This window comes from Neopsephotus bourkii, unplaced genomic scaffold (assembly GCF_033783945.1).
Source record: "Neopsephotus bourkii isolate Nb327-2 ecotype Australia unplaced genomic scaffold, CSIRO-AGI_Nbou_v1 NB_1615, whole genome shotgun sequence".
In the NCBI taxonomy this organism is placed as follows: Eukaryota; Metazoa; Chordata; class Aves; order Psittaciformes; family Psittacidae; genus Neopsephotus; species Neopsephotus bourkii.
In genome coordinates, this window is record NW_026902090.1 from 7,020,321 (window position 1) to 7,042,947 (window position 22,627).

At 50.4% G+C, this 22,627-nt stretch overlaps 1 protein-coding gene across 9 annotated transcripts; it reads left to right on the plus strand.

Moving 5' to 3' along the window:
* The first annotated feature begins 1,825 nt into the window (after positions 1–1,825).
* On the plus strand, positions 1,826–19,890 carry ADRB1 (adrenoceptor beta 1). 9 transcript variants are annotated; one of them, XR_009728355.1, is made up of 4 exons: positions 1,826–3,193; positions 12,533–12,587; positions 18,751–18,907; positions 19,496–19,890. XR_009728355.1 is itself a non-coding variant. In XM_061372749.1 (3 exons), exons 1-3 carry the CDS (start codon positions 1,937–1,939, stop codon positions 18,756–18,758), a joined length of 1,320 nt encoding a protein of 439 aa, XP_061228733.1. In that variant the 5' UTR covers positions 1,826–1,936; the 3' UTR covers positions 18,759–18,992. The 9 variants fall into 9 exon arrangements, 3 of the variants coding, with proteins under 3 accessions (XP_061228733.1, XP_061228732.1, XP_061228731.1); XR_009728357.1 differs by lacking the exon at positions 19,496–19,890 and adding an exon at positions 4,828–4,949 and having other exon boundaries at positions 18,751–18,765; XR_009728360.1 differs by lacking the exons at positions 18,751–18,907; positions 19,496–19,890 and adding exons at positions 4,828–4,949; positions 14,042–14,112.
* Positions 19,891–22,627: the final 2,737 nt, after the last annotated feature.

Below are 22,627 nucleotides of genomic sequence, written 5' to 3' on the forward strand. Positions count from 1 at the left end.
TATTTTATTAGATGATGATATTTATTAACTGTATAAAGATACTATAGCAATAATGGATCTGAACAGATGACAGGGGGATGATGCTCCAGGAATAGCAGGCAAAGCAGCTACATGGTGCTCCCAACAGTGCTTCCCACTGTCAGTGTCATCTTGGGAAAACTTTATCAGATCTTGACAGGCTGATGTTGCACTAAAATGGACTAGGCACACTCACAGAATTCATCAAAGTGCCCCAGCTGTGAGGCTTCAGTGTGGTGATGCACCACAGGCTTGTACCTACTCATACTACAACTAAGGTTGTTTCTATCCCACAGCTCCATTGTCCTAACCTGGTTTCAAGCTATTAGTTTTTTACATCAGGATTACAGCTACCAGTCCTGGCCAAATACTCCTAGCCACAGTCCTTCTGCTTCTCATTCAGCATAAGGTCTCCCTCTATTCTTGAAGATGCCTCCTGCCCTTCCCACCAAAGAGGGTCACCGTTTAGTCCAGGAGATGACAAGCAGCAAAGCAAGGTCCATGGGAACAGGAGGGAATGCTTTGCCAAGCAGCAGGTCCACGCTGGTGTGTGGCCTTTGTAGTCGGGGTTAAACAAACAGCATGTAAATACATAAATAATCTGCTCCCAGGTTGTGACCTTGTAAATCAAGCCTGAGCCTGGAAGGGGTTTATAAGGTCCAGCTGGAACAGCGGAGCAGCCTCAGCAGAGTAAATATATGGGGGGGGGGAAATAACTGTTCCTTCCAGTTGCTCCCAGACTGCTGTGGGGAATGTTTGGTGCTGCTGTAAGACATGCTGATGATTAGGAAAAAGGAGAGAGGAGACATCGCACTCGTTTACCCAGCAGCTGCTTCACATTATTTTAAGAGGTTTAGAAGAGGAGTAAAACACAGTTAAATGCACCCAAGGGTAATCTTCCAGCTCTGAAGACAAATAGAGGGCTGAGCAAGTAAATGAAAAATCCAGCCCAACTAGTTCCTAGCAGCAGGTTTCACTGCAATAGATGGGAGGCGGGCAGGGATTTGCTCAGAGCCTGTTAGCTGGGCATTACAGCACTGGGATGCTTCATGTACTTTATTGCTCATTACCGAATAACTGTATTAACACTTAGAGCAGTCCTTAGATTTAATATGGTTTGACCAGACTGGGTAAAAGCTGCTGGCTACATTTTAAGAAGTCATAGAACCATCAAATCACCTGGGTTGGAAAAAACCTTTTAAGATCATCAAGACCAACCTCTATCCCAGGACTGCCAAGGCCACCACTAAACCATGTCACTGAAAGCCTCATCCACATGGTTTGCGAACACTTCCAGGGATGGTGATTTCACCACTGCCCTGGGCAGCCTGTTCCAATGCCTGCGCACCCTCTCTGTGAAGAAATTGTTCCTAATACCCAATCTAAACCTCCCCTGGAACAGCTTGAGGCCGTTTCCTCTTGTCCTGTCACTTGTTACTTGGGAGAAGAGGCCGATCCCCACTTCGCTACAACCTCTTTTCAGGTAGCTGTAGAACGCAATAAGGTTTCCCCTGAGCCTCCTCCCAACTGACCATCCCCTGTTCCCTCAGCCGTGATCCTCATCACAGGTGGTCCAGACCCTTCACCAGCTTCGGCAGGGCGGGTGGCCCGGGGGATGGCTGTCCCTGCGCAACAGATATGTAGTGGGGTGCAGGCGGGGCGCTGCCATAGCAGGGATAGGGATACTGCTAGGGATACAGGGAGCGCTACCAGGCACTGGCGCGGCAAAAGCAGGGAGGGGCGGGGCCGCCTGGTTCCGCCCCCTCGGCGCTGATTGGCTGCGGGAGGTGACGTAGTACGGGGCGGGGCGCGGGGCCATGCGGCAGCCCGGGGCGGCGGCAGCGGAGGTACCGGTACCACCGGCACCGGCACCAGTTGCGGGGCCGCCTTCCTGCCCCCGGCGCGGCCCCGCAGAGCCATGGGCGATGGGGGGCTGCCGCCCGACTGCGGCCCCCAGAACCGGTCGGTGGTGCCGCCCGGGAGTAGGCAGCTGCCCGCCGCCGAGCTGCTGTCGCAGCAATGGGCCGTGGGGATGAGCCTGCTGATGGCCCTGGTGGTGCTGCTCATCGTGGCCGGGAATGTGCTGGTGATCGCGGCCATCGGGAGGACGCAGCGGCTGCAGACCCTCACCAACCTCTTCATCACCTCGCTGGCCTGCGCCGACCTGGTGATGGGGCTGCTGGTGGTGCCCTTCGGGGCCACGCTGGTGGTGAGGGGCACCTGGCTCTGGGGATCTTTCCTCTGCGAATGCTGGACCTCGTTGGATGTGCTCTGCGTGACAGCCAGCATCGAGACCTTGTGCGTCATCGCCATCGACCGCTACCTGGCCATCACCTCGCCTTTCCGCTACCAGAGCCTCATGACCAAGGCTCGGGCCAAGGGCATCATCTGCACCGTCTGGGCCATCTCTGCCCTGGTCTCCTTCTTGCCCATCATGATGCACTGGTGGCGGGATGAGGACCCCCAGGCACTGGAGTGCTACCAGGACCCAGGCTGCTGCGACTTCGTCACCAACAGGGCTTATGCCATCGCCTCGTCCATCATTTCTTTCTACATCCCTCTTCTCATCATGATCTTTGTGTACCTTCGGGTGTACAGAGAGGCCAAGGAGCAGATTAGGAAGATCGACAGGTGCGAGGGCCGGTTCTATGGCAGCCAGGAGCAGCCACAGCCCCCCCCACCTCCTCACCACCAGCCCATCCTCGGCAACGGCCGAGCCAGCAAGCGAAAGACCTCCCGCATCATGGCCATGAAGGAGCAGAAAGCCCTCAAGACTTTGGGCATCATCATGGGGGTGTTCACCCTTTGCTGGCTCCCTTTCTTCCTGGTGAACATCGTCAACGTCTTCAACAGAGACCTGGTGCCGGACTGGCTCTTCGTTTTCTTCAACTGGTTGGGCTACGCCAACTCTGCTTTCAACCCCATCATCTACTGCAGGAGCCCCGACTTCCGTAAGGCCTTCAAGAGGCTGCTCTGCTGCCCCAGGAAAGCCGACCGGCGGCTGCACGCCAGCGGTGGGGAGCTGGCCCCGCTGCCCGGGGGCTTCATCAGCACCGTGGGCTCCCCCGAGCGCAGCCTGGCAGGGACCTGGTCTGACTACAACGGAGGCACAAGGGGCGGCAGCGAGTCCAGCCTGGAGGAGAGGCATAGCAAAACATCCGATTCGGAGTCCAAGGTATAGGGGGGGAGCGTGGGGGGCCGCGCCGGAGCCGGGGCAGGGGGCGTAGCAGGCAGGGAGGCACACGGGAGCAGAGGAATCCCCGGCACTAGCCTGGTGGTAAGGCTAATACCTAGCAAAGCTGATCCCCGTCTGAGCAGGGAGAAAGCGGGTGTTTACTTAGAAATAAAAGCAGGTAAACTGGTGCACCACATACCTCATCCAGACTACAGCAAATAGGAAACCCACTGACCGGAGAACAGTAAACAGCCCCAAAGACAGACAGCTTCTAGTTAGGAGACGCGCTTTCGGAAGCGGCTGTGGCAGCAGCGCCCTTTGCTCCGGCGACTTGTCCCAGCACCGGGCTGGTGGTTGAACCTGAGTAACGGGGTGCTGGGCTTTGGCTGTGCTGGGTTGGGGTCCCCGCCACCCCGTGCCTTGCCCAGGGATGTTGCACACCCCAGGGGTCATTCCCTGTGGGGTTTTGGGAGCCGCAGGGTCCGTGCTGCAGGTGCCCAGGCAGAGAGTACAGCCCCGTGGGTAAGATGAGTTTTAAGCTCGGAGTAGCTTCCACAGATGGGAGGAAATAATGAGTAGCGAGGAGCACAGGTAGACTTTGAAAGGGGGGTTAAAAACCCAACCCACACTCTTGTGCTTTCCCCCCCGTGCATCAGCAAGCAGTGAGTTACAGTGCTTATCTCCTTCGGCCAGACAATAGCAGTCAGGCTGAGAAACTTCTACCTCAAACTGTGCATATTGTACAGGGGAATAAACGGACCATGTTTATATTAAACAGCATATTTACATACCACTAAGAGTATTTTATGAAGCGGGGGGGGGAGCCTTCTGCAGCTTGTTCATTGTAATTACAGATGAACGGGGGGGGGGGGGGGAAATCCTGGCAACAACAACAAATTACTGCACATTTCCTAAAAAATGGCAACAAAGCCGGTTTTTGCACAGTGTTAAGAGTTGTAAAGTTATTTGGAGATGTTACTTGCACACATGGCCACGCACGTGATTTAAAGATGAAAAGGAGGTTTGAATAACACCACCCCTGACCCTGATTTCTGGTTGTGTCTGATCTGTTATAGTTTTCTTGAGAGAGTGGCGTTCTTTATATTATTTTATGAAGGTACTGTAAATATATCCCTATTATAAATTAAAATCTGTTAAGAGACTTTATTATTTTGATTTTCCGAATGCCCACGTGAATCTGCTGTTATTTTAGCACTTGTGTGTCATTTCCATTTTCCTCTCTGTGTGTGTTTTATAACGTATTTATACTCTGGTGCAATTTACTACTGTGTAAGTGGTCTATGTGCAATAAATACCATTGCAGCACAAGCAAGCGTGTCTCTATAGGTTTTGAAACAATACCTACCTATAATGGGAAGAACAGCATTTGTTTTTCTCCAAAGATGGCTCTGATTACCAATGCAACTCTATCTAATGGCTTTTCCTGACACAGGGTTGTAAAAAACGTGTTCGAAACCCAATAAGGTTGTGTTCCTGTTGCAGCGAGGTCTGCTGACTTCCCTTACAATTAATGGCTAAAGACAAGGTGTTTCCACTCTGATAATGAATGCTCTCATTTTCTGTGACTATTCCTTTCTGGAGTATATTCTTTTCTGTTTTCTTTCCCCTGTTAGGAGTACGTGGCTGGGAGTCAGGAGACCAGAATATTTAAGATTACAGAGGATGTGTAATTTGAAAGCTAAAAATGGTCTCGAGTAGAAAGAAACCTCCGTATGCGGTACACGCCACCCCACAAGTAAGTCCACCTTGTGCCGACAGTGGGCTTGATCCTGCCTGAGTGAGGTGGGTGCTGTGTGCCCGGCGGGTCCCGGTGCTGAGCGTGGAAGCTGGGGGAGATCCCTGCCCGAAAAGCAGCTGGAGGATGCTCATGTAAAGGGGAGATGGCAGCCAGGGAGCCGGTTGCAGGAGTCTGGACTTTGGTTCCCTCTTACTGTAAAGAAGGAGTTAAACCTCTGAGGGAATGGCTGGGGAATAACTGGAGCAGGATCGGACTCTGGGACAGACTTAAACACCGCTGAAACCTCTTCTGTGTCACTGGGTGAAATAAAGCTGCCGAGTCTGTAGATTATAAAGCTGATGGTTATGTGCAGTGTGGCTTCCGTGCACTGACAACAGCCACATATTCTTTGGGGGCCAGATTGTGATAACTGAGTGTTACACTGTGGATTGATCCAAGTAAGGAGCTGCTGTGAATAGAAGGGATGCAGATTTGCATCTCTGGTCCGAAAGATTGTCTTCCTTTATTGCTTTATGAAGGTACTCTCTATCCTTGTGGTTTCATAAAGTTTTTCATTACTGCACTGAATACATGGCTGATAGAGCAACAAAAAGACAGTGCAGAATAGAAGTGAAGCCTTTTTTAGCTTTTATTAAACTCTGAAGTGTAGTTAAATTAGAAGTCAGCTTTGAGGAATAACACTTCCCAAAGCAAGTTCTTTAGGTTGGTGACCAACAGTTTGTTTTGGAAACCGTCTGTTCTTTTCTTTGTTTAAAAAAAATAAGGAATTTGTGCTTTGCAATTTCTAATGATTCATTTTGATGGGAAAAAAAACAAACTAAGTTACACTTTTTATGCAAGAACAAAATAAAAGGACAGGGGAAGTAAATCATACTTTCCCACTGATGTTATTGAGGTTTGATGTGAGCTGCAGTTAATAGTGTCGACCCTTGGTAATAGTGAAATGGGCTCCTTAAAATGCTGGGGTGATGTCAGGTCACCCAGATGCTGAGTGAAATAGACTCTGCAACCAAACGTTTGGGGTCTAAAGACCTAAAGAGATCTAAAAATCTCTTTTTGTCTGTGATTCCAGCAAAAGCAACAGGACCAAAAAGGTTCATGGGATGGCAATGTCTGATGCCAGCGACTGCAGTGAGATGTTGGCTGTGCATGTCAGTGTGGGATGAGATGAGGAGGCAGTGCTGCCTTCCTCCTGCATGTTGGGGATCACAGTGAGCGAGGGTAGGACTGGGTCCCTGCCTGCTGGATAGAGAAGGGCAGGATTCAGCCCCAGCACCTTGTCCTCAGCAGGGTGCTGGATCCTGGGGAAGCACAGTGCCTGCTGCATGGAGGGGGACAGTCTAACAGACACGTCTCTGCATCTCATCACAGAATCATAGAACTGGTTTTGTAGAGGACTTAACATAGAACTGTTGTTTTTGTAGAGACCTTAAAGACCATCTAGTTCTGAACACTGCAGGCAGGGACACTTCACACTGGACCATCATCTGAATGCTTGTGTCCTTAGACTTTAAAAAGTGATAAAAGTCAACAGGGTCCGACTTAGGTGGGAAATCTGTGTCCAGAATTTGCTCAGTTTCTCTGTGCAGGGTCATGCTTCCTCTGATGGCATTGAGAAAGTCAGAGGTAGGGTAAGGTTTGCCCATTGGCCTCAGCAGGACCAGCTGTGGGAGCAAGGCGATCAGGTCTTTGCCATTCAGTTTTGGCCAGTCGAGGAGCTGCTGAAGAGTCTGGAGGCTGTCACAAGGCAATCCACATGGCAGCGCGGATGGTGGATGTCTGTCTCTCTTGCATGGTGTAAGAAAGACAGTGGCACATGAATGGTGCGGGCAGAGGAGGACATGTGGCACACACGTGTGCGAGGAAGGGGAGGCTGCTGGCGAGGGTTCTGCCATGGATCCTGCTCAGAACAGGCTGTTCTTCACGGAGAAGGATCCTCTGAGAAGTGTTATGAGGCGGCTGAAGCGCTCCGGAGGCAGTGAGTCAAACGCTCAGGATGGATTTTTTTCCCTGACGAAAACCAGACATGGATTAGCAATTGGAGCTGCAAGTCAGAAAGTATAGGTGGTAGGCATGCGGCCGTGCACGTACGTGGCCAGGAAAGTAACAGCAAAGAGCCACTGGCCTGCGGGAAAGGGAGACACAGGTAAAGCAGAAATCCACTTGGATATAACGTTCTGCATCTGCCAGGACTGGAATTATTTGGCTAAGGTGCCGGAGACTTCCACATGCGAGACGCCCGATCTCAAAGGCGCCGGCTGCACTCCAAGCAGTGTTTACTCAGCACTTCTGAAAAGTAGGCTGCATCTCTCCACATGCTTAAACGGGAATATACCGGGTGGGAAGCCTGGCTTCAGTTTTCCATGTGTTCAGGGATGCTAAGGATGTTTCAGGCACGCAGCGGGCTGTGGAAGCGCCTGCAGACGGACCTCCCCAGCAGTGGTGATGGTTGCACAAATGCATCTCTGCACATTCACTGCACTTTGAGACCACCACCCTCAGTGTCAGCTGATGAACGCATGAAACTAGGTGCAAAACGTAATGGCTTAAAACTGCGATGTGAGCTGTGTGTGGCACACGGCATTTGACAGCATCAGCCGGGTGTTTGCGATACAGCACGCTCCGGTGCTTCCGCAAACACTGCTTTCCCTTTTGGGTATGCGCGTGTTTTCAAGTATAAGGACTGCTTCTTTATCAGCTTCTTTTCCCTAAACCCTATCTGAAAGTCGAGGTTTTATTAATAACTTTTAAGTGGCTATTTTGCAAGCCTTCCTTGTGCTGCACACTTTCCTAATTCATTGTAATTGCCCGTCCGGTGGAGTGCACTTACTTCCTTTATGTAATATATCAGCTGCAGGGCTGGAAATCGTGCATCTATGAACTGAAAGAGCAGACTTTCTTGAAGCCAAATGCGGCCAGGCATCATTGCCACTGGGAGCAGAGTTTGACCTCATAATCTAATCTTATAGGAGAGGCTATCTCCAGGAAAGTATTGTTACCAGCAGTAAATGACCTCTGCTAATGAAGCTGGAGCAATTAGCCCTATTCGAAGCTGTCAAGAAAATGTTAACTGCTAAACAACAGTTAATGTTGGATAGCTCAAATAATGAGTGTTTTGTTTGCTGGTGTGTGTTAGGTGATGTGTTGGGAAATAATTATCCTTTGACTAGCAGCCAGCTTTGTACTAATCAGAAAGGAGAAGTCATGTTCCGTTTGAAGGATTATACCTAAAAATAGTCCTGTTACCGCCACATCAACGAGTGAAATGAAGCAAATTCACAGAGGTGTACACACCTTCTTCACATTTCGCTTTTCATCCTAAAACCTCATTGTTCAGCTGGAGCTTTCTGTTTGATCGTGGCAAAAGCACTAATGTGATCTCCTGCACCAAGCACACTCCCCCCGAGGAGCATTACCCTATGCACCACTGACTTGCTTTCAAAGGCTGCCAAACTCCCCAGCGCCCCAGGAGGAAGCGAGGAGTCATTCTCTTTATAGAAACAATCACATATAGCGTAATATCAACAGTGTTTGTGATGATCATCTCACAGAAGAAACTGATATGCTTAGTATTGAGGTGTTTATAGGCCTGCCCATCTGTGAGGAGCAGCCGTGGTACCAGCAGGTGATCTATTTGTGCGGTGCAGTAACTTCAGGCTGTCAAACTCTGCTTGAAGAAGTGACCGAGATGGGGAAAGGATAAAACAGGTGATGCTGGCAAGCAAACCCACTATTGTCATTGAAAACAGCAAAAAACTGGGGCATTTTTGGCCATATTGTAGGTGTTGCCTTTTGCTGGTAAAGTGTAATTGGTTTGGATGGGGATGCAGCAGGCAGCTGCACTATAAACACAGGTTAAGAAGTGTGAGAAGTAAGACACCTTCCATATAAGACTGTGCCACCATGGTAGTGGAAGCTGAAATGTGCCCCCTAAATCTCTCTTCTTTTTTGGCTTACAGCAATCTAAAGCACACCTGAGCAGCTTCTTAACCAGCATAAAGCTGTGCCGCTCCCTGGCCATGCAGGGACACCAGCATCCTCCTTAGCATCTCCCCCTCCCATTGAAGGGGCTCCAGCTTATGATGAGCTTTGGTGGACCTTGAACCTAACCCTGTCGTGTGGTGCCAAGCAGGAGGTGCCCGTGGCACGCAGGGTGGGTGCTGCATGGTGCAGGGTGCGCCACGCTGTGCCGGGCGTGCTGGTGCAGGCTGCCAGCCGTGCCGCTGCCCTGAGTCATCCTCCGTCCTGCAAACACTGCAGGCAGTGGGGCTGGAAGTGGAAGGGTGCTGGGGTTTGTTATGTAAACTGGTGACCAGCTTCCTGGTTCACCAGGACTGGCAGCTTGGTACGCACATTCGCTTCGCACGCTGTTTACGTCTTCCCATCGCTCGGCTCCTGGTGTTTGCTTGCCCGGCCTTAGCACTCAGCAGCATGAGGTTTTTGGCTGTGCCCTGGCAGCAGTCTGCATCCAGATGTGGTATCCAGATGCTGGGTGGTTGTCTGGATTTTGTTGTACCTATTCCTTCCAGGGGTGATGCTTGGGGTTATTAGCACCAGTTCCACTGAAGTGCAAAAGTAGGAAATGAGTCTTGACCTCCAGGTTCCCAGCCTGAAGGAGAAAACAGAAGCTTTTTCCATTGCCATGGCTAGCAGAGCATTTCAGATGTAACGGTGTGCCTTTCCCTTCTGATCCTGTGTAATGCACCAAATCCTGTTGTCCTTCGTGAATTTAAATGAGGATTTTCCACTAGTTTGGTGCCGCAGCCATTAGCCACTGTTGCGCATCTCTCAGCAGTGCTGTACCTTTGTCTCTCTCAAAGCCTTGATATTTAGACTATTTCCTATTTTGATCGTTAGTCTTAAGCTCATTGGCACAATGCTTTGAAAGGCAGATGGAAGTGTATACACCAGAGAGGCAATCAGAACCACTGGAGAGCTCAAAACCCCAGCAGCTGCTAGGTGTATAAATATTTCACCTACCAACAAGTCATTGTGCGGGGCCAGGCAAGTGGGGACTGCAGAATGCCCTGTCACTGTAAGGCAATACGGCAGGGACAGCACAATAGCTCATGACAAACGATTTGCCAGGTGGTAAACTTTAAACAGTGATTTGTGGCCAAAATTGAAGAAGGAATTGAGACAATCCCAGGCAGGATTTCCTAGCAGAAACATTCAGGGTTAAGGCTTCCTTGTACAGACTGATCCAAGCGAGAGTTACAAATGCTGCTGGCACCCTGTGCAAGCCACAGTAGTGCACAAGTGCTGCTCACCCCAGGACCCCCGGGGACAACTCACAGTGTCCATCCTCCCTTTGTTCCTATTTGGTGTATAACATGTCCCCCTCTCACCTGCGCCAGCATCAAGCATCAGAGGTGTCGGAGGGATGCCTGGACACAAAGGTGTGTGCCAGCCTATGGGGTTTGCCAACCCACCATTGTGCTGGGGAGGGAGGAGCACTTCCTTTTGGACTGGAGCAGGTAAACGGGGAGATGTCCCACAACTCTCCCATTGTTTAATACTCAACTGCTTGTGGAGCCCGCCTTCAGCAGGGGTGTTTTGTTTGTCTGTTCTTCCCCTGAATACCCACTTGAGAGCTGTCAAATCAAATATCAATTAGCTCGCTCACGCCACGAAGCTGCTGTGGTATGTGTTCCCTGGCAGGCAGCTGCCCTCGCTGTGGTACAACAGCAGAGGCACGGGGAGAAAGGAGGGGCAGTGGAGGGGACCTGTTGCTCACACGACTGAAGCATCACTGGTACCCTGGCAGGTTCCCATCACCAGCCTAGGACAGCCACAACACACCCAGGCTGTGCCTGAAATCTGACACAGGAGCATTCAATCTGCTCACAAATGGGGCTTTTTGGAGCTTTTATGTACTATTCAGTGCGAGGCAGCTGCTGCTGCAGTAATTTCCAGTAACAACAGAGATTGTAAGATTGCTCTGAACCACCTTGAGAGCATCCGCGGGAGACATTTTGTTCCTGTTTCACTGCCAAGTGGTTACCAGCTAGCTGGCAATAGAGTGAATGTATGCCTGTGGTTTTCGGCACCAGCCCATCCAAGCCAGGGTTGGTGCTCACACCCTCCCTCCCCATCCAAGCCCTGTTGCATGTCCCACTGCCTGACTGGCTCTGCTGCCTGTGCAACCGCGCGGAGAGGTGCTCCTCTGACTGAAAACCAGCCCTTTCAGAAGAGGTCTATTTCAGGTGATCCATACAGATTGCATGAACACATGCAGAGTGATGGGGCTGAGATTGTCTGATTTTGTAGTGGCTCTGATTTGGACCCATTGCTGTGATCACAAACCTCATGTCCAGTGTTGATGCTGCAGAAGCTGAGACCCAGACCAGCACCCTCTTGCATGCACTTTAAAAGCAGGACTCACCACCCAAACCTTCCCTCCCCTCAGGGCCCACTCTGAATACAGTATTCAGAGGTTTTATGACGAAGCCATTAAGCTTCTCATTTCATGTGAACAATGGAAATAAATATAGTTTTGTGCAACTATTTGTGCAGAGGAAGAAAAGCATGATTTAAGTCTGATTATCTGCTCTATAGATAGACAACAGTGAAGAGCATGGGACAGACTCCTCAACTTTTTGCAGAGATTGGGACCAGGGATGCTGGAAGAGCAACTCAGGCACTGGGTGACAGCACTAAGCTGTTCCCGACTACAAGAGAGTGAGATGGCAATGAGCCAGAGGCAGTGGAAGAGTCATTTCCCAGGAAAAGCAGGTCTGTTTGCCCAAAGTCCCTGTGTGGACCCAAACACTGATGGGCACCGTGGAGCTGCTAGTGACTTGTGAGTAATGCCCATCATGCGCATCTTCTGGTGGAGGATGTTTAACTGCTTTTATTCATGCACACTTCGCTCATGTGGGAGTAAGGAATGTGGTGATAAAAGAGCTGGAATGATTTCAGTGCTGGATAGTTTCCATTAGTACATTTCTCATTACATAACGCTGCCATTGCTGTACCAAATCTGCTAAGCTGCCTTTTTGGAAGGTGGAACGTCTCTGTGTAGCCATAACTAATAAAGTGGTGGTGTAGAGCAAGCTGGGCTTTGATCAAATAGATTTGAATTGTACCGGGTGTGCTTGGGCTGTTCCATGGTATGGATTTCCTTGCCTTTACGTTACGAGACACCTCATATATTAAACGGTTGATGTTGTCAAATGCATGCCATTAGCACTCTGAGCAGATAAGCCCTTCAGTGGCCTCATTGGAGTCTGTCGCAGGGCCTGCCTCCAGATAATGGCCTGGAAGAAGAACAATGGTGCTGCAAGCTCCCAGGGACCTCCACTGTCTGGTTCTGTGCTTCAGAAGAGAAAAATTGTCATTATCTGCATGGCTCAAGATCCCTTTGAAATGCTGCTGTTTTTTTATTCATACGCTACAAGTATTTCTGACATGATATCAGTGAGAAACTTGAAACCCCCTTTTGGGAAGGAAAGGATTTCCTGCAGCCCTACTCCTGAAGAAAACAGATAGATCAAGTAGTAAAGTTCAATGACTTACTTAGCATTAAATAAGAAAGAGAGTAATGAATTGGATTTTCTGTGCCTGTTTTTCCTCTGTAGGGAACAGTCAGGCTAATGGATTTTCATTGTCTTCTGCTTCTGTTCATCAATCTAGGTGAGTTCAAAACAGTGCTGCCTTTTTTGTGCTCTCCTTTCCCTGCTCACTTATCACAACCTCAAGTACTTGGAGCTTATAAAACACATCAGTTTGCTACCATCAACCTCATCCTGACTGGAGGAAAGCACATGGGGTTGACCCCCTACATCAAATGACTTGTGGCCTTCTGCGTGGACGTCTGTATTTTGTGCTAGGTAGCTGCAAGTAGGCAATTCCTTGCTTAGGGTGGACACTAGCTTCCTACTATTATGAGCTCAGACTTCAACATCCTTCAAGACAGACATTATTCCCCGCCTGGGTTCACCAAAACTTGGTTGGGTCTCCAAACCGCTCCTTTGTTTACAGGCTTTTCCGAGCATGCCGTAGGGCTTTTTATTGGGGAAGGAAGGGAGGTGGTGTAGAGGAAACTATTACAAAGCTATAGAGCATAAACAACTTTCATGTAAACTCCAAACCCCGCTTGGCAAGGAAGAGGTTAAGGATAAGGGGTGGTTGGGGGGACTCAATAAGGCAAAGATATAAATAGTGAGTGGGAAAGCCTGGGGAGGCACACAAGGAAGGGGAGGTAAGGAGCTGACCCTCAATGGGGTGGATTCCCTTGGCTTACTGAAAGCTCTGTGCTCTTCTGCCCTCACGGTTTGGACCTGGGTCCTGATGCCAAAGCAGGGGGATGCTGAGGCAGAAACCCTGCATACCCAGAGCTGTATTGTTCAAAGGGGGACCTGAAAGGTGTTTCGGTCACCTGAACGCTTTCTGCAGAGCTAGAAACTGGGTCCTCCAGACCTTTGAGAGCCAGGAGCTGCTCTTTGCCCACTCGGATGGTCGGAGCAGGATTTCCGTTTTCCTACCAGCCTTGGTGCTCTCTGGTTTGTTTTTGTCCAAATGGGAAATGCATAACGTGAAACTGTTTAAACAACCTGTGGTACAAGGAAGCCCGCCGGAGTAAAGTACATCACTGGAATTCATTTCCAAGGAAATGATGCACTCTCCAAAAGCACTTCACTCAAGCACTGCAATTTAAAGTTGCAGGGTAATTGCTGGCCCTCTTCGGTGCTGCCTGCAGCCCTCACCTAGGTCTGAGCGTGGTGCATGAGGAGGGCAGGGGCCTGCCACGATCATCCCTGCTGCTGCCTGGTGTTGCCATCAGCAGATCTTTGCACACAAGGCACCACTCAATGTGGACATAACTGCTGGTGAAGAGGCACCAGGCAATGTTATCTAAACTCTGTGCCAACGGATATGTTAAGATACACACAAATGTTAGCAAGGGCGTTTCCTTAACTATGTTTTAAACCACCCATAGCAGCTTTGTGGACCAAGATGACAAAGTGCAGAGTGACCAAGCAAAGGACCATCTCCCCTCTCCCCCAGGCTGTCGTGTTGGTACCTAAGCACAGTTGAACGCCTGAGGTTCAGGGTGGGTCTGACTGTTGCTTTGCTTGCATGGGTAGGTCTGGACAGCCTGGTGCTGTGGAAGGAAAGCCCAGGAGCCACAGAAGCCTCAGAGGAATTCTCTTGTTCTATTTCCAGCATTTCTTTTTAAGATACAAAGGGCTTCAGATCAGATGCATTTCTGAAGCTTATCTGTGTGAATATTTGACTGCTTATCCAAACAGAACAAAAACCTTCAAACCTTCTGAGGTCCATCCATCAAGAGCCTTATCTCCCCACGTCACCATTCACCTCCCGGCTGCTGCTGCTCAAGGCCTCCTGCCAGATGGGGCTTGGCTCTGCCCTCCAGATTCCCATATCCATCCCCAATCCAGGCAGCTACACGGCATTATCCATAGTCTCCTCCTTGGCTCCCTGCCGCTTCAGTGATGGCCTTTGCATTGCATGCAGGCCTGGGCTGTTGCATGGTCTGCAGCCAGCCAGCATCCCGATGGGCTGCATTTGTGCTGCTGTGTTGCAGCCCATCTCCATCTCCCACATATGCAGCCATCTGGGCTATGCACACTGACTCTGCTTGGCCCCAACAAGCAGAACAGTTGTCTGGTTTTATGGGATATTAATGAAGCCCAGATAAAGGAATGCAGTCTCCTCTGTCTGAGGTTCAAAGACTGAAATATCCAAGGAGAGTATTTCTGATCCACTCTCTGGTAAAAAAGAGGTTTTGTAAGAGGTCCCCTAAATCCCAGCTGTTGGGTACAGGAGGAGGGGATGTCAGCCCTCGCTGCCTGACAGCCACTGATCCCCTCTGCTGGAGCATCCTCATTGCTTGGTCAGGCTGCTAGAAGCTCAGATAGCATCACTAAAAACCCAGGTGGTAGCTGAGCACAGGACCTGAGCCACTGAGAAGCCCTAGGAGCATGGCAAGCCAGCATCCTCAGTCCTGCACAGGTTCCTGTCCAGGTACAACATCTGTGTAGTTAGTCTTATGCCCAATTCATACAATGTGCTATTCAGCCTTGTCAGAAGAGCTTTTGCAGTGCCCTGTTCTCAGTATCAGAACCACAGGACATTTCTTGATTTGAAGCTGAGCTGGCACAAGAAGCCGTCTGCAGTCCCGCTGTCCTGTCAGAGCCATGGCCAAAAACAACAGGGTGAAGACTTGGAAAGAGCCACCCACCCACAGTGTAACCGAGTTAAAACAGGGGCCTGGCTGTCTGGGGCTGGAGAACAGCTTTTAGGCAGGTGGGAGGCTGAAATCCTGTGCACAACGTCAGGGATCAGTGGTCTCTGATGCTTGGTACTGCCTGGTCTCAGCCTGGATCTAGACAAACCTTGGCATCAGGGTGGCTTTTTCCAGTGGGGACTGTTCTCCTATGGTCCTTTTCACAGGAGGCCAACCCATGGGCTGTTGTTGCTCTCCTCATTGTGGTTTCAATTTGCTTCTCTGATTTGGTAGTCAGAAGGGTAAAACTCATTCCCATCTCATATATAACAACGAGTTTGACTCAACAGCAAGAGAATAACTGTACTTTTTATACTGTAGTGTATGATAAGCTATTTATAAATGTCATATCACTTCTGGGTCATCTTCAGGGTTTGCAATAAAGTTTTAATTTAAACACCATTTTCCAGTGTTGACAGATATGATAAATACATTTTTGTTCCAATAAAACCTAATTTCAACAATGTTTTGCAAAATCATTATGAGCTAAGGATTATTCCCTGTTGTGGTTTGGTTTTTTTTTGCTGTTTGTCTCCATGTTCCAATGTTTAGTTTAATGTTACATTCCATTATAGGAAAAAACATCTGTGACTGCAGTAATTTGTTCACTGAGGCCTCTGCTTGAGGGATGGGAGGATGCTTTTGGGAAGAGTGATGGAGAGAGGCGTTAGCTCATGTCACGGAGGCCTCAGGGCAGTTGCAGCACCTCTCTGCACCATTGTGGGATATTGTGCCTTCTTTGCAGCTCCATGGGGAGCTAAAACTCACCATCACTGAGAGATAGACTGCATTGAAGGGGCTCAGGACACTTGATCTGGTGCTGGCACAAAGGTGCTTTGTTACAAGCAGAGCTCTCAGGCCTGTGCAACACCAGTGACAGCAGCACGTTAGCGTAGCTGCAGGGTATCATATGTTTGTGCAATGACCCGTGTCCTGTCCCCTGGCTCCAGTGGCACATGGGACTTGTTTTACCTCAGGCTTCCCCACTGAAGTTATTCCTCCAGGTGTGAAGATGGTGGCCACCTCCTCCTGTCCGGAGCATCCTTCCTCTCTTCCAAAGGCTCCTTTTCAGGCTTCAAGACCAGTGGGAAAACCAGCACTCAAGATGCTGCTGCAAAGCCCATTGGCAACTTCATGGCAATTGAGCTAACCTTGACATTCCAGGTGATCCCAAAATAAAGCCAAGAGAGCACAGTGGGACAGACCTAATGTCTGGAAGGTGAGGTTAAACAGAAGTCCTCCATCCATGGGAGTTTGCATTCCTATTACGTTCCTTGTTCCTGTATCCATCAATAAGCTGAGTCTCTCCAAAATTTCTCAGGACCTTCTCTGGTTTTCCTGCTTTCCCGTGGAAACAGCTCTGAGAAGGGTCTCTCTTACTGCAATCAAACATTTTAATTCTGCATTAAAATAGCTCTTGCATCAGCTACCATTGTATTGTGGATGCGAATGCAGCACAACAGAGCCCTCACATGTTGTGATGTGAATGGGTCAGATCCTGTGCTGGAAAAACAGAAGTACAAGGAAAACAACTTGGTTTAAAGTGCTTTAAAGCTGCTGCCTATCATCAGAGCCACACAGCTTACAGCCCATGCTTCTCATACCACCTCCCTGTTAGGCAGTCAAACAAAAGATGATGCTACTTGGAGAGCACATCAGTGTGACGGAGACATGCAAACGCTGACACTTGTATCCACACAGACTGGCCTCCATCTGCAAGGAGCTTCCAGCTTCCTGAAAATACCTGGGAAAAGGGCATGCAGATGCAGAAGGGAAGAGAGGTCTTCTGATGAGGTGCTGTGTCTGTCAGGCTGCTTTCATGGTGATACCTAGAGGATGTCATCTGCTGTGGCCAGCTAGGATAATCCTTTCACTGGGAGCAGGTGCCGGAGGATAATCCTGCTGTTTTTCTTGGATATGCTTCTCTTCAGCCACTAAGATTGAGCAAACAGGATTATCACAGCAGTGATTCCGGAGGTGGATGTACTGGTGCTGTGTGGCTCTGTGGACATCAGTTCCCAAGGCAGGTGCTAGCTCTGCCGGGCAGCCTGCCCCAGTGAGGGCAGCGGGTGAGGAGGTGAGCGGTCAGCACCCAAGGGCTTTGGTGGCTGGCTCCTGCCGTCCTCACTCAGATCTGCACCATGCCCCTGGGGACAAGGGCTGGATCCCACATGCAAAGGCCATGCTCTCTACAGCTCTGCTGCAGCCCCACAGCTGCGGGTGGGATGGAGACTGCCTGGCCGCAGCAGTGAGTGGCATCACCCCAAAACCTGGGCTGGGACAAGGCACTGGTGGAGGAGCTGGGGAGGGCCAGGGGTGACAGCTCTGGGCTGCCAGGTCTGCTCTGACAGGAAGGCCTGAGGACTGCAGACCCCTCTAGGGTTTACTGGATGTCCAGCTGGAGACCAGTGACGAGCGGTGTCCCTCAGGGATCGGTGTTGGGACCGGTCTTGTTTAACATCTTTGTCGCTGACATGGACAGTGGGATTGAGTGCGCCCTCAGCAAGTTTGCTGATGACACCAAGCTGTGTGGTTCGGTCGATACGCTGGAGGGAAGGAATGCCATCCAGAGGGACCTTGACACGCTTCTGAGGTGGGCTGATGCCAACCTCATGAAGTTTAACCAAGGTCCTGCACTTCAGTCAGGGCAATCCCAAGTACAAATACAGAGCTGGGCAGAGACTGGATTGAAAGAAGCCCTGAGGGGAAGGACTTGGGGGTGTTGGTTGATGAGAAGCTCAATATGGCACATCAGTGTGCACTTGCAGCCCAGAAACCAACCGAGTCCTGGGCTGTATCAAAACGAGCATGACCAGAAGGTTGAAGGAGGTGATCCTGCCCTTCTATTGCACTCTCGTAGAACTGCACAAGTGTGTGTTGAGCTCTGGCACCCTAAACATAACAGGTACTTGGACCTGCTTGAGCAGGTCCAGAGGAAGACCATGAAGATGCTCTGAGGGTGGGAGCAGCTCTGCTCTTGAGACAGGCTGAGAGAGCTGGGCTGGTTCAGCCTGGAGAAGGTTCTGGGGAGACCTTAGAGCAGCTCCAGTGCCTAAAGGAGCCAACAGGAAATCTGGAGAGTGACTTTTTGCAAGGGCCTGCAGTGACAGGACAAGGGGGAATGGCTTTAACCTGCCAGGAGATTTAGATAAGACCTTAGGCAGAAGCTCTTCCCTGTGAGGGTGCTGAGGCGCTGGCACAGGGTGCCCAGAGAAGCTGTGGCTGCCCCATCCCTGGCAGTGCTCAAGGCCAGGTTGGACACAGGGGCTTGGAGCAACCTGCTCTAGTGGAAGGTGTCCCTGCCCGTGGCTGGGTAATCTGGGTTAATCTCTAAGGTCCCCTCAACCCAAACCATCCTGTGATTCTCTGAAACAACAAACTGCTAAATAAGCATGTGTGTGCAGAGCCGAATACCGAGCCGGAGAACAGGGAGCAGAGACGTGCGCGTCAGGAAGGGCTGTTAGAGCTCCCGCTTGTAGCCCCGCTGATAAGGCCGTTTCCAAGAAATTGCCCAGCCCTTAACTTCTAGAAACCCTCTCTTCCCAGGTCAATAACCTTTTATGGACTGCATCCTGGTGTCACTCGGTCCAGGCAGGACCTGCTGCAAGTGATACAAGAGAGAGGAGAACCCGCGTCGCTATAAGAAGGGATCCAGACACACTCTGGCACAGCAAACTGAAACACGCAGTGAGAAGTGCATTCGGTCATTCTGGTGTTGGGAAAGCACAAGAAAATGTTCTTTAACTTCATTTTTCATCGACCAAGTCTCCTCCTTGCCCTCAGGGGGGTTGAGGTGGTGTTAGCAGTGCTGCTGCTCTCCCTGTGCGGGCTGCAGTGCTGCGGGGCTTGGACTGCCTCCAGGGTCTTCCCTCTTCCTAGGGAGTGCTCAATGATCCCTAAGAGTCTGCACTCAGCCTGCTCCAACACCAGTGCCCTGTAGCTCCCTTTCCTTGTGTTTGGCCAGCCTTAACTTCAAACACGAACAGAGCCTCTTAGGAGAGGTTTTCCATAACATCCTGCATCTCCATTAGGAAGGATATTCACTGTGTCTCTAGTGAGAGCACCCGGACAGGGCTGATTGGACTCAGTTGTTTGGCTCCCTCATTTTGTGGGGTTTTTTTAAACCATCTTATGCAGGTGTGGGAGTTGACACAACAGAGCATGCACTGCATTAGAGTCCGTCCAGCTTGTGTGTAAACACCACTCATCCCTTCCCAAACCTCTTAGGAGCTGTTTCATAAACACAGAATGCTTTGCTTAATGCCCAGATCATGTGCCATTCCCTCTGCAGGCCCGGTGGTGCAGCAGACATGGGCTGAGCCCTGTGTCCTGCAGAACAGTGCCCAGGGCTGGCAGCAGAGCCAGGCAGAGGCTACCACCTGCTGGACCTTTCTCATTGACTCCCTGCTCTGAACCTCCTCACGATGCCATTACTGATGGCACCAAAACGCTGTGCACCGAGCATCATGGCACAAACACCTCTCACTAGCTCTTCATCAGTAACAGGGCTATTGAGATGGGGTAGTTGTGTAAAGGGTTAGGATGCTCAATGAGTAGCTCTGTGGGACTGACCTGTTTGCTGCTTGTTTGGGGTCTGACATGTGTTTTCCAGAGTCGGGGTGTGCTCTCATCCTTGCTGGCCCTGCAGGAGAGAGGCACCTTCCTGGGCTGAACTTGGGAGCTCATGTTTCCCCATTGAAACTTGCTCCTACCAAAAAGCCAGAAATGACTTCCAACAGCCCTTAAGAAGGGGGAATAAATTCAATGCATACTGGACGGAGACATGCCTGAATATGTGGGATCCCACACTTGCAAGGGGCAACTTGAGAGCCTTCATGGGAAGCACCCTTGCATGCTTAAGGGTATTTATGGGAAGTGGTGCTAGAGCGTGGACCCAGCTCTGCCATGCAGTCATCCTCATGCAGACAACTCTGCTGAGCAGCCAAGTCGGATCCACAGGGCTGCTGCTCCTGTGAGGGTGCAGGACCTGGCCTGTGTAACCCAGGCAACCCAAGCCCAACTCAAGCATCTTGGCCAGACGGGTCCTGCATCTCACCCTGACTCCCGCAGCCTAGAACTTAGCATCTCCTTTGGAAGGGCAAATCTTGTGGATCCCACAGGACTAAACACCCACTGCTGCCAACTTGTCCCAGTGGGGCTCATGGTGCTGCAGCCTACGCGTTTCTGAGGCCAAGACTCTGTTTTTGCACCAAGAGCACTGAATGCTATCAGCACAGCTTCCTGATCTAGGCTATTTTGGATTGATCTGCTCTACTGAGCTGCCCTGAGCCTCGGCAGGTCATGCTCACACCTACAACACCCCATGCTCCTGCTGCCCAGTTAGCCAGGCTCTAGGAAGGTCACTGGAAGGACTCCAGTGGCCTCAAATAGGACTTGACTCATGCCCCATGAGAGCAAAACAAGATGTCTCTGCATGTGGAAAAATATTATGGAAACTGTATCATTCATGCACAAAATCTGCACTTCAAACTTTATGATATAAAATACGTAATATTGTAAATAGGAAGGAAAACTGCATGAGGCCTGGTGCACATTAAAATTGTTGGCATGTGAAAACATCCCTTCCTATAAACACAGCTGGGGTCTGGTACACAAGTAAGCATCCAAAGCTAGAAAACTTGGACCATGTCTGCACTGGGTTGAAGCACTTGTTTCTGTAGCAGTAAGTCATTTCTAGGCTCATCCCTTGTCAAGAGTGACCCAGAGTAAACGGAGTTATCAATATAAGGTGATGCAGCAGTGCAACAGGTATGCTTCAGGGGCTCCTAAGTACAGCAGCAGCACCAGAGAGTGCTGCCCAGGGCAGAAATAGGTGCTGAGGGCACCCCAGGGGCAGGCTGCAGCACTTGGCTTGCTTAGGTCTTTGGGGAGGTCTAACTCTGGTTAGATCCTGCCCCAGCTGCTGGACAGGTTTTCACCATGGTGCTCAGCAATGCAGTCACTGCAATTCCCACAGCTGCCACCTGCAGCTGGACTGTATTCCAGCAAGAGCTGATTGCCATGGTGCAGGGAGCAGGACTGAGCATATCACCTTGAGGAAAAGAGCAGAGGAGGGCTCAGCGTGCACAGCAAATGCAGCTCTTGGAGAAAAAGATGCATTAATCAGGTGTTACCCAGCAATTTGTCAAACAGCCTCTAACACCAGCTGCTGATGCTGTCAAGGGTGCAGGGACAAGTGATGGATCCTTCTGCATCTCCTCTGGAGTTCTTCAGTGCTGCTCGGCAAATGGGAGAACCCATGATGGATGCTTCAGCTGCTGACTGCAAGTTGCTCTCTCCTCTGACCTGGGGCCATGGGGCACACTGTAGCTCATCCTTTCCCTCTGTGCCATGGTTCCTCCTCCGGCAGGAGCACCAGGAGCACTGCCCATCCATCTCCCCATAGGCTGGACCTGAAGTGCTTCCCATTTATCACTGTGAGTGCCTCACTGCTACCTCTGTGGCAGAGGGGTCCCACCACACACCCTGCAGCAGCTGGAGTGCAAACACATTCAAGTGATCCAGAGAGCCAAGTGAAATCACCCACCTGCACTATTTGTCAACTCTCACAACCAGATTGCCCCTTTTTACCCCAAAACCACATGCAGGACAGCTGGACACACTGTGTGAGCCCATCACTGATCCACATGCCTACAGAGCACAAGAGCTGTGAGACGGATGAAGGGCCCTTGGGCTCTCATGCCACAGTGATACGTGTCGACTGTGGAATGTGGCTCAGCTAACTGGGCTATACTGGTTCCCTGCTGGATCATGTTCCCCTAATGAACATCAGGAGACATCCAGCTGCAATGACTAAGCTCTTCTGACGGTCCACAATTCCAACAAATAAAGTGTTTCTTGAAAATAAGCTCATGTGTTGTTTTGGGAAATGAGTGAAGGATCAGCCTGGTCGCTTTGGTGTGGGGGACACCAGGCACTAACACGAGCATCTTGCCTCTCCTCCTTTGATGGGTTTGGAATGAGCTCTGGAGGGCTAACTGCAGAGAGTAATGATGTGTGAAAGCTCACTTTCATTTTTCACTCTACTTTTTTGGAAGGTGGAACATTTTCCAGTTGACAGCACCATGCTAAACCCACATGAGGCAAGCGGCTATTTTTAACCAGACAGAGACTATCTGAGAGTCTGCTGCTGAATCATTTTAAACAAGGAAGAAAACATGGGATCCAAAAGTGGTGCTGGGAGGATGGGGGTGGAAAGGCTTTTATCGTGCACTTGTTCCAATAACTGTTCAACTGCTTTGGGGCTGATGACGACTAACTGAATGCTGCTCTGGGGTCACTTCAAGTGGCAGCTGCATTGTACAAAGTGCTTCTGCTTTGAGAGAGAGGCAGGTCCTCAGGTTAGAGCAGCTTGAGAGGGTACCAGTGCTCACTGTGCCCTTGGCAGCTCCACTGTGTTCTG